The 12,182-nt window shown below is 37.5% G+C and overlaps 2 protein-coding genes across 2 annotated transcripts in view; one reads left to right on the top strand and one right to left on the bottom strand.

The window, feature by feature from the left end:
- Nucleotides 1-4,241, bottom strand: part of LOC107693723 (kinesin-like protein KIF1A) — a 32,035-nt gene extending 27,794 nt beyond the window's left edge. Inside the window, exons 1-2 of the mRNA XM_016493217.1 lie at nt 3,879-4,241; nt 878-1,064 (exon numbers count right to left, since the gene is read on the bottom strand). Coding sequence (XP_016348703.1) covers nt 878-983 — 106 coding nt within the window. The 5' untranslated portion in view covers nt 984-1,064; nt 3,879-4,241. The remainder of the gene's footprint in view (nt 1-877; nt 1,065-3,878) is intronic.
- A 3,606-nt stretch (nt 4,242-7,847) lies between these two features.
- Nucleotides 7,848-12,182, top strand: part of LOC107693722 (serine--pyruvate aminotransferase-like) — a 5,752-nt gene continuing 1,417 nt past the window's right edge. The window contains exons 1-8 of the mRNA XM_016493210.1: nt 7,848-8,165; nt 8,973-9,165; nt 9,281-9,345; nt 9,459-9,559; nt 10,816-10,886; nt 11,031-11,115; nt 11,200-11,298; nt 11,574-11,643. Coding sequence (XP_016348696.1) covers nt 7,911-8,165; nt 8,973-9,165; nt 9,281-9,345; nt 9,459-9,559; nt 10,816-10,886; nt 11,031-11,115; nt 11,200-11,298; nt 11,574-11,643 — 939 coding nt within the window. The 5' untranslated portion in view covers nt 7,848-7,910. The remainder of the gene's footprint in view (nt 8,166-8,972; nt 9,166-9,280; nt 9,346-9,458; nt 9,560-10,815; nt 10,887-11,030; nt 11,116-11,199; nt 11,299-11,573; nt 11,644-12,182) is intronic.

The following is a 12,182-nucleotide window of genomic DNA, read 5'->3' as shown; positions in this document are numbered from 1 at the left end:
GCACTGTTAATATACTATAAGGCAATATATGCATATGTAGGGAAGCGTCTAAGGAAGCGTGAATCATGCCATCCCTTGGGTTCTGGGAATGAGGACATGAACCTCCCTGCATCCTCTCAGCAGCACAAAGCCGTGCAGTGTGTCTGACCTCACACTCTGCATCAGCTCACTGTTTTCCCACTCACACTGCAGGCAGAACAACGGGGCAGTTTACAGTTTTTGGAGCTGCTCTAGAAATGGGGGCTTGAAATGCCACAGAATTCTTGGCATCAAATGGACTTTGTTTCTGAAAAGTATGTCCAAAACTTTTGCTAATGGCACATGAAATGAAAATTTACCAGTGCTAAATATTTTTACTTTCCATTTTTCCATTATTTTTACTAAAAACATATTGATTAAAAAAAATTCTGACAATGAGATTGTATTGCTATTTTTCTTGCACAATAGTGACAATGCTGTCAGATGAACCTGTCTACATCTCTTAGCGAAACTGTGATTCTGCTCCTCATATTTTTGTTTTGACGGATTAATGCAAAACATTGCACATCATTTTATAGCTTGACTTGTTTTGAGAATCAGTGTACAGTAAATCTGAAGTCAACAAATGTATTAGTCAGATGGTGACAGGCTGTACACCTAATTAATTAAAAAGCCTTTTCTGAAAACTAAAGCATGACCTCTTTGACATTTTCAAACCTGTAAGCCTAGAGATGCACTAATATTCTCTCTCATGGGGGTGCTGGTGAGAGACCATGGGAATAAATATTTCATTACAGTCATAAATAACTCCTACAGCACAGTGACAATCATCTCTTACTCGGATGAGTTCAAATAACCATTGAAAGCAAGAGAAAATATGTTTTGAAAGAGCACTCACTGGTAGTGTTGCCTGACATCTGGATGATACACTTGCTCTCTTTTCCCATCTCTCGTGAATTGAAGGGACGGACCCTCACAGCTACTTTCACCGAGGCACTTGCCATGGTGTCTGAGTGCTGGGGCTCTGCTACTGCACAGGATCTGATGGGACGAAGCCCAGCCAGGAATCAGAGGCCACCTGCCACCTGTAGAGAGAAACACTGACATGCTACTATATACGTTGGAATCTCAAAAGAATATATGTGCGTTTTACTTCACTATACTGTAGAATTACAGTGAAGAAGGCTGTATGATGATTCATCAACAATCAGCACTTCTTCTGCAAAACAAGGCTAGAAATGTGTTAATGCCTACACTTTAGATTTAGTACCTTAGCAATTCACTTCACAAGAGATAATTAAAGAAAATCCCTATAAATCTGTTCAGGCGATTGTACTGGCTAAGTTACGCCACTGATAATCTAATTTAGGTAATGGAACTCTCTGAGATCCAGACCATGACTCATCAGGACTTTTATCACATTCAGTAGATTACTGTACACCAGATATGGCTATGTGAACTCATAACCTCTAAAACAGACTTACAAACAGGTTTAGGATTCATATGTGCAGATTTATTAAAAGAACAAACAAACTGCTTGTTCAAATCAGAATCCAACAGCAAGGTCAGTCAGACAGCAAAATTCAAGGCTCGCAGAGAGAACCTTTGGTATCAGTGGCAATACTCCTAAATATCTTGACTGATATCTATGAGATTACAAACTTATCTGTTTTTAAAAAAATTGATAATTAAAACCTACTACCATATCTAATCACTGGGCAAATCTATCCCTATTCTATCTATCTGTGGATCATGACAATCTAACAAAAGAATGATCTCATGATGAAAAGGGTGATGGTAATGTGCTTCTGTGAACCTCATACAGGACACTAACGCTACTCATATTGTAGATACCTGATCTTCATGATACCAAATTAAGAGCCCTGATAACCAATCCAAAACCAGACACAACATCAGAAACTGTTGGAAATGCCACAAAAAAAGAAATTACAGATTTTCTTGTTTGTAATATACTTACTAAATTATATAATAGAGTACCACAAAGCAATATTATTTCATTCATTAATTAATAAGTAAATTTACATTCTCCTGTTTCATCATATGGGTTTCAACCACACATTGATTGTGATTGTTTATAAATGTTGGAATTGCATACTGTCTGTTACAATGACCTGCATACTGTAAAACATCTTAAAAATAAACTCTTGAGTCAGTGGCAATTGATTTTAACAACTCTAGTCTGTACAAAAGACTATGACATCCACCATAACCCATTTAATAACTGTCCTACTATGGATAGAGTAATCCGTTTAAAAGACTGTCAAAAAAATGGAACTGGGTCAAGTTAAATGTAAATTCTTTGATTCTGCAAATCATGGTTTCAATCATGCTGATGGATTAGAAAAACTGGATTAGTTTCTTCTTTTCTAAGAAGAATCATCAAATTTACTTTAGGTGCCAGGAATAAAAATGATTTAGAAATAGGCCTACAATGGAAAATAGACTGAAACATATATAGGCTATTTATTGCAACAGTTAATATGGAAAATTATCCTGTTCATTTACACCGGTTATTTTTTCCCTTCATTTTTATTGGCAACTTAATATGGGATACCCACCCATAGTGAAATATTCAGAATTAAAAATAAAATGTAGGCTAGCTGGATGAATTTGGACAACATTTGTATATACACTATCTCTCTCCAGAAAAAAGACTGGGCTAAGTGCCATCCTTCGAGAGAAACAAATTCATAGATACGTTTGTACACAAACCGGCGCATTGAGCAAATGTTATTTATCACATACAGCCCTCACAGTCTCCTGAAAATGGCTGCCCTGACCGTCAGCCTGTTTAGTCATTAATCAGCTGTGATGGACGCGCGTTTGCGTCCGCTTCAGCTCAGCCGGCAAAACAAACGCAATGAAAGCGTTTCAACGGTTATTAAGCAAACCAGCTATACAAAACAAGGTTATCATATATACATATGTATACCAACTGTTTATATTTAGAGCTGCCTCTGCGTAGATGCTGAGATGCGGCAGCAACACCCAATACACACTGCCAGCGTCGCGACATGCAGGAACGCTCCCAATATAATCGACAAAATCTACGCATTTACATCATCGTCATCATCTAGTTACACTGTATAAGCGCGAATTCAGAACGTTTCATCGTATCGCGTCGCGGTAGACTTGGAGTGTAAAAGAAGTGTGACGCGTCTATTACTATGGCAATATTTTGTCAGGATCTTTAGTTCAGAGCAGAATACAGGCAAACATACAGAATTTAATTTCGAATTTCTGATATTTAATAAGTAAATCGTTTCCTGATCCTTAAATATTAGCGCGCACTGTATTCACCCTCAGTAACGCATCTAATAAAAAAAAAAGCTCTATATTCATAGATGATACTTTCCCTCTGTAATTATCCGTTTAATCTGTCTGGCCTTTGAAACTGAAAACATTTTAATTATGAAAAAGGCCCAGATTTCATGACACGGCCTCACCCTGCCAACATAAACATCATCCTTCAGCACCATAGCCAGTCTCAAAACTGTCAATGCATGTAAATAAGACCGAATAAAGTAATTTTACATTAAATGTCTTTTGATATCCAATAATAATAATAAATACATTTATAGCCTAGTATATAGGCTAAGTCTTCAAATAGTATGATAGTACAAGATCAAATACAAGATTAAATAGCCTAAATAATTCTCCATATATCTTCTTTTTTATATATATATATAAAAAATAACATCTCCTTCAAGATCTTTTCCATTTTCTGCTTACTCTTTTGTATTTCAACAGACTCTCCGTGGCTTTCCAGACAGGACAACAGTGGCATAGTGCACCACCCTCCTTATTCTCATAAGAGACATGAAAAACAATGGTTTTAAAACACACAAACAACAATCAAGAATCAAGATCTCGCATACCTGATTCCTGATGGCAATATCCTGTTGAGATTGCGGACAGCAGTGGGTTATTCCATCAAGTCTGCTTCCATCCGCCGTCTTCTTCCTCACCCAGTTGTTTTATTTTTTCCTATAGACTCTCAGCCTCTCCCTAGCTCAGCACCATCAATGCAGGTGGAGCCCCCCCCCTGGCAAGACCATCAGACTGAGGGAGTCTGGTTTTGCAGGGCCTGGTACGCAGTGGTGCGTCAGGAAGCCGAGGGAGGGGTTAATGGATGTGGGGATGCGCTGAGAGACAGTGTTTCTTCAGCCTAACACAAAATGGCTCTTATGGTGGAGCCAAGGATGCTGATCAGTGAGGGAGCTAGCGGTATGGATGCAGCACAGGGAGTGGGAGGGAGGAACGGAGGGAGAGAGAGGAGAAAAGAGAGCCTGAGAGCCACACACTGATAATAACAGCATCACAGGACAGACACTCTTAAAAAAGACCACAGTTCATGGATTTGCTTCTGTGTCCACGAATACAAACCACAGTGTTAAAAGCACAAAAAGCTCCTTTGAAATTCTAAGCTCAGCCGGTAGGGTTTGTGTCTCTGCATGCACAGCACAGACCCTCTCAATGGACTCATTATGAAGGCTGAGGGCCAGCTAAGCTTATGCAAGGAGACAAACAAGTCAGGTTCACTTAAAGAAAAAAAAAGACCTGAAATGTACACTACAGTTCAAAAGTTGCGGTCAGTATTTAAAAAAAAAGAAATTAATACTTTTATTCAGAAAAGATGCATTAAATTGGTCAAAAGTTATGGTAAAGATATTCACAAAAGATTTAAATTTTAAATAAATGCTGTTCTTTTTAGCTTTCGATCTGACACTGAAGACTGTAATAGATTGCATTTTAAAATAAATTAATATAGAAAACTGTATTTACTGTATTTTGTATTGTACTGTATTATAAATGCAGCCTTGGTGACTTCTTTAAAAGAAAGAATCATTTAGCCTAACAACCCCAAATTTTTAAACAGTACATGAACAATATTTTTGTACATCCGTGTCAATTTCACTGATATCTGTACAAAGGAATATTGATTGTACTAGGAACAGTGTCAAGCGGGGACAACAGGGAATGCTGAAACAGGTTGTATGACAAGGAGGGTCCATTAAGGTCCTTTATGGTAGGTATATCCTGCTTATTGGGTGTAAGTGACAAAACTGAACTGTAGTGGACTAATAATAATAATGAAAAAAGAATCACAGTTGCATTATTTATGGAACCTTATTCAAATTTAAAAGCAAAAATTAAAAAGGTAAATACAATTTTTGAGATGGTTTAAAATATGATATAAAGACACCATTACGTTTTTTCACTCTGATGCATAACCAGGCTTCCATAATAAGCAAGAACAAGACAATGTTCTTACATTTCTTTTGAAGATTAATTTATATTGTACTAAAGTCAAATAAAAAATGTTATAACTTCAATGGACTAAAATGGACTGAGCAGAACAGCCCCATCTACTGGGCAGCTGACATTCTGCTCACTATATTACGCAAGGACGTCAATTTAAATGGTACCTGACAAACACACTTTTTTTAATTAGTTTTTGAATTGTAGTTTAGTAGGGTCAAGGTCATCTATGTCTGCCTGAACATCTCCATTGCTCTATTGGCGTTACATCAGACCAGGGTACATGTCCCGTCTTTCACAAAAGCATGGCAAGAGTTGAGCCGCTTCGGTCTCTTACTCTGGCCTGTGAAGTGGGTGTTTGAGCCCCACCACAGTGCAAAGGGCACACAAGGGTAAACATTGCGTTTCCACTTATTTACTGTGCAGACGAATTATTTACTGCAGGATAAGTGATGGGGACCAGTGCTCTGGTCAAAGTCCCTGCTCTGACATCAGCATCTGCTTCCTATGACACACAACTTTTTTTTTAGAGAATCACTATGTTCTGATCAGGTACTTTTGTACAGAGTAAGCATTTTTGTACTGAATGGGAACAGTACAATCTATTCATGTTCAAGACTTTGTTAGTTATATAAATATGGTAAGATTAAATAGTTGAATATTAAAAAAGGAATAGTTTATCCAAGAATGTTTTTTTTTTTTTCAAGAATGAAATGTAGTCTCCCTCAGGCCATCCAAAATTTAGATGAGTTTGGTTCTTCATGGGAACAAACTGGGAAAATTTAGCATTATATCACTTGCTCACCAATGGATCCTCTGCAGTGAATGGGTGCCGTCAGAACAGCTGATAAATACATCACAATAATCCACAAGTAAACCACTCGACACCAGTCCATCAGTTAATTACTTGGGAAGTGAAAATCTGTGTTTGTAAGAAACAAATCCATCATTAATGCATAATTTAACCGTTGCTTCTAGCTAAAATACGAGTCCTCTATCCAATAATATATTTTTCTTTAGTGAAAAAGTCATTCTTGTCTGAATTAGGAGAGAAATATGCACAGATCAAGCATTGTTTATAAGCCAAGACAGTCCAAAACAGTTCTAAACAAATATGTTGGTTGTTTTTTTTTTACTGGAGAAAGTGTTATTATGGATAGAGGACAGAAGTGACAGTTTAGAGCATTGGTCTCAATCTCAAATCCTGGAGGGCCACAGCTCTGCACAGTTTAGTTGGAGCTTTCCAGGAATTGAGTTTGAGACCACTGGTTTAGAGTTAAAAATCCTTAATGACTGTTTCTTACAAACACGCAGCTTTTTGCTTCACAAGACATTAATTGATGGCCTGGACTGGAGTGGTGTGGATCACTTGTGGATTATTGTGATGTTTTTATCAGCCGTTTGGACTCACATTCTGATGGCACCCATTCACTGCAGAGGATCCATTAGTGAGCAAATGATGAAATGCTCAAGTTGTCCAAATCTGCTCTGATTAAGAAACAATCTCATCTAAATCTGGGATGGCCTGAATTCAGTGTATTTCAATTTTGGGTGCAATTGTCCTTCAAACAAATCACACAAAAATACAAACTTACTACCAGATACAGACTTTCTTAGAAATTAGTGATTCAAATGCAAATAATGTAAACAACTTCATGTTTTCCATTATATATTAGATATTACCTAAATTAGTTCTTAGGCAATATAAAAATGAGTTTTAGTTTAGCTGTATATTTTGTGTTAAAACCACAAAATCAAATGATTCTTAAAATAACAAAATTGCTTAAAGTTTGTGTGCAATAGTCATGTCTACACTAACATGCTCACATTTAATACCATGTGCTGCACTGACTATGTGAGGGACAAATGAAATGTGAGTTGGTCTTATCAGTGTGTGTGTGTGTGTGTTTCTTCACATCAGCCAATCAACTGTATTGAAAAAGGTACACTCCTTCTCTGAGCTGGTAAACAAGTGGAGAGTGAATGAATCAATAGAGCACCTCACCAGGATGTAAACAAAACTCACTTTTTGTCTATTTGTCTGATTATTTATTTGTTTGTTTGATAGTTTTTTCAAATGCAGTCCTTATATGTTTCTAGATTTTTCTTTTTACCTGAAGAGGGAAAGATATTACTACAGGGTTTTTAAAGATAACTTAAACAGTAGGCTATGAAACTCACTTATACTTAAAAATACGGATAAATATGGATATTAAAAAATGCAATACTCGATTTAAATCCCTTGACTAATTGAAGGCACAGGGCAGTTCAACTCTGTGAAAAAGTTCAGATAAACACGTGTGTTCTGTGAAAGTATTTTTGTGAGGTGTCAGGAAACTAAGGATTAAAATATTGATTTAAAGACGAAAGGACGAGAAAACAAAAACATACAGCCTTACATAATAATACAGGACACCCTCTCTATCTTTAGGCAACCACCCTCTTCTATTTTGTTATCTCGCTCATTACATCTCTCATATCCACCTCTGGACCGTTATACCTTGTTTGGAAGATGGAAGGGCGGGGGCATTTTGTGCCAAAAGCATGACGCATGTTGCTCTGTGTTCCAGGGGTCAAAGACCCGTTTGTTTAAAATGTTGGACAAACGCAAAGTTTTGTCTTTCTAACTAACAGCAGAGAGAGGAAACATGATGCCGAGGAGCGTCCTATCCAGGTGTGCGCGCTTGAGGCAGCAGGTTCCTTTGGAAAGCGCGCAGTCCACCAAACACGGCGTCCATCGCGGGATGTCCTCTGTCACCATCCCACCACCAGCGTGCATGCTCCGGCCGCTCGAGGCTCCATTCCGGTACCTGTTTGGACCAGGACCCTCCAATGTGCCGCCTCGCGTTTTAGCAGCAGGAGGGAGACCTATAATAGGTCACATGCACTCGGAAATGTTCGGGGTAAATCTCACGCTAAATTTTTACGCACAAATGCATTTTACAACTTTAATATGGATCGATGGCAAAAAAACGTTTTCTAAGAAAATCTAGCTTAAAACACACACGTAGCATGTTGTTAAAAATCTAATATTTGTATTCTTGGTGGTTTCATTAAAATAGCGTTACAAACAATAATTTAATGATCAAAATACATGTAAAGATCTGTAGTTTAGCCAAGCAAAAAGTTACAAAACAAAAAATAAATATTTCCTTTCAAAACCGTCATCATCTTTAAATGCTTTGGCCTATGTAGGCTATTCTTTAAATATTTATATATATAGCCTATACTTATAAAACCTTTCTATAAAAAGCTATATTTAGTAAAGTTTAAGTATTCAATTAATCATGTCAAATGACATTTTTTTTAACAGCAGCAGAATCTCCAAATAGCTTCATTTTTTATTTATTTTTGAAAAAAAAAAAATCCAAATGAATCAAGTTTTTCAAATCAAATGTTGGAATAACTGATTAATAGATCTAGGCCAGGGCTGTCCAAACTCGGTCCGGTGTCCTGCAGAGTTTAGCTCCAACCCTAATTAAACACACCTGAACCAGTTAATCAAGCTCTTACTAGGCATAGAAACTTCTAGTCAGGTGTGTTGAGGCAAGTTGGAGCTAAACTCTGCAGGACACCGGCCCTCCAGGACAGAGTTTGGACAGCCCTGATCTAGGCCAAAAAAACGTGTGTAATTTTGGTTTCAGAGCTGCATTTGAGGAAACTTGGATGTTTGGAGGATTCTAACAGTCACTGCACATATTTTGTCATAGATTATGAATGATATCAAGAAGGGAATCCAGTACGCTTTTCAGACCAGTAACAACATGACACTGGCCATGAGTGGCTCTGGACACACAGCGATGGAGTGTGCACTCTTCAACATTGTGGAGCCTGGAGAAAGCGTTCTCGTTGCCATCAATGGAATCTGGGGAGAACGAGTTGCAGAAATTTCTGAGCGGATGGGTATAAAACTAATAATAAAAATAATGCCAGCCCACTGGCGTTCTCTAGAAATCCACCCTTATTTGTAGAGGATATGAGAGCATGCTTACTCTTTAACATCTTTCTGTTTTCCCAGGTGCAAAGGTTCACACCTTGGTTAAAACACCTGGAGGACATTTTACAAATGCAGAAATTGAACAGGTGAAACTACTTGATAACTACACTATTAGTGATATACATATTTCAATTCCATATGCCACTTTAAGTTGGTAAAGCAAACCCCTGCTCTATAACCAGCATTTTACATTCTATAGGCTCTGGCTAAACATAAGCCAGTTCTCTTCTTTCTCACACATGGAGAGTCATCAGCTGGTCTGGTGCACCCAGTGGACGGCGTTGGTGATATTTGTCACAAGTAAGAATATTCTACAATCACTGTTGCACAAGTTACTATGCAACTTCTAGTGCTTTTTTGTAAAATCTTTTTTTTACATGCAAAAATTTCTGATTGGTGCACACTTTTCAAATACACTTCTGACAATTGATTATTTGTTAAAAATAAATAAATATATCAAATAGAAAGAAATATTTAAAGGGGTCATATGATGCTACATGCACTTTTACAAGTTGTTTGAACTGAAATGTGTGTTGGCAGTGTTTACACAACCACCCTATAATGATAAAAATCCACCCAGTGTTTTTTTTTAATCTGGTTAAATGTTTTCCCCTTTCTCAAATCGAGTCGATCTCAGATGCCTGTCTGTGTGACGTCACACAGACAGACCCCTCCCACGATAGTTTGAGTGACAGTAGCGTTTCAGCACAGACTGGACTGGCGTCTTACCTTAGACCCGCCCTGAGTGAGCTGTCATCAGTCCGCCATTGTTTCACCGCTGGAGCAGATGTAGACAAGAATGACTCCTAAGCGATTGAGGTGTTCCGTTGTTGGATGTAATAATGAACATAGCAGTCGTCATTTACTCCCGACATCTGAGCCGCTGAACTCACAGTGGATTACATTGTTTCTGAAGGGAATGCGCCCCGATCTACATAAATTCGTCTATGTTCGCGCGAATCATTCATGATCCAGCCTCATCTACAGAAGAAGTGAGTATAATGTTTTGTAATGAATCTTTGCAAATCGCCTTTCCTAATAATGTGCTAATTAGAATGCGGCTAAAGTAAACAGTCTCTCTGAGAGCAGCTCGGAAGAGAGGGGCGGGGTCAACAAAGCTCATTAACATTTAAAGGGAAATGCTACAAAAACGGCTTGATCTGAAAAGAGCTGTTTTTGACAGGGTTAAAAAAGGGTTTTTTACACTACCATTGAAAATTTTTAACCAAACTATGTTAGACTTTTCATTAAGACCCTAAAGAATCATATCAACTTGTGGAAAATGGGCATCCTATGACCCCTTTAAGACAAATGTTAAGTAAAGGTAAAATAAAAGGTTAATTTCTACAAGTATACAGTATTACTAGTATTTTACATTACATGTTTTTCATTACTAGTAGCCTACTCTAGTATTTTACACATATACAACATTGGAAAGAACCTGTGCTCTAAGAATTTTAAAGTTAAATATCTGTATTGTCTACTGCTCCCCCAAATCCTCTTTTCAAGCTATCCTTAACTTCATATACCTCTCTCGCATGGTTTTGTCTATACAGATACAACTGTTTGCTCTTAGTGGATTCAGTGGCATCACTCGGAGCGGCACCGCTTTTAATGGACCAACAAAGTGAGTGGATCAAAATATTAAGTTATTTAAATATGAAATTTTATGAGCATGAAACCACAATGTTATTTACCAAGTCCATATTCTAAATCTCCGTGCAAAAGCGTGTGGATTGAATTCAACTCCTCAAACCTTTTTCCTTCATAGATATTGATATTCTCTATACTGGTTCCCAAAAAGCCTTGAATGCTCCACCCGGCACAGCACCAATTTCATTCAGTGAAAGAGCATGGTGAGAAGAAATGTTTGTGCTTGCACACATTGAATCATTCAAACATTTAAAAACGTTATACATTTCTTCTCAAATGTGATATAGCCACAAGATGTTTAACAGGAAAGCAAAGCCAGTATCCTACCTTCTTGATATGACCCACTTATCCAATTACTGGGGCAATGATGGCAAGCCAGAAAGAACGTAAGTACTGTAAATGCAAACTGTTGCTCTTGTGAGACCTAGTAGAGCATGGTTGCAAAACTCAATTCCTGCAGTGCCTGGTCCTGGAGAGTTTAGTTCCAACACACTTACCATACTGTAGTTTTTAAATAAACCTGAAGGACTTGATTACCTGGATCAGGTGCATTTAATTAGAGTAGAAGCTAAACTCTGCAGGGCAGTGGCCCTCCATGAATTGAGTTTAGTAGAGGATTGAGTTAAGGATTGTCTAAAGTTAACACTAAACTGTGTTTCAGATACCATCACACGGGACCTGTGTCTGGTTTCTTTGCTCTGAGGGAAAGTCTAGCCATCCTTGCTGAAACGGTAGGGGCTATATGTGTATATTTTTTACTCAAAGTAAACATTTAACACCTTGCTCGTCATTATAATTCACTCGATGGTTAACCTTTTGGTCCCAAAGTCTACAATTATAGGACCTACTGCTTGTTTTCTCAACCATGTATTTTTGTTTGAACTATAACAGGCCGGGTGTTTAGATTTACAAATCTGTGTTGTCACATACACTGCCATTCAAAAGTTTTGTATTTTTCTTCGTATGCTCACCAAGGCTACATTTGTTCAATTAAAAATACAGTAAAACAGTGAGATTGTGAAATATTATTGCAATACAAAATAACTGTTTTCTATTTCAACAATTTTAAATGTAATTTATTCCTGTGATGGCAAAGCTGAATTTTCAGCAGCCATTACTCCAGTGTCACATGATCCTTTTAGAAAACATTCTAATATGCTGATCTGCTGATTCATTTCTTATGTAACATTTGAAATTAAAATCTTTTGTAATGATATAACTGTCTTTATGGTCACTCTTGATCAATTTAAAGCATTCTTGCTCAAAACTA

Source organism: Sinocyclocheilus anshuiensis, unplaced genomic scaffold (genome assembly GCF_001515605.1).
Source record: "Sinocyclocheilus anshuiensis isolate Anshui unplaced genomic scaffold, SAMN03320099.WGS_v1.1 scaffold1472, whole genome shotgun sequence".
Lineage (NCBI taxonomy): Eukaryota > Metazoa > Chordata > Actinopteri > Cypriniformes > Cyprinidae > Sinocyclocheilus > Sinocyclocheilus anshuiensis.
Note: the sequence above shows the minus strand (reverse complement) of the source record. Positions and strands in the feature narration are given on the sequence as shown.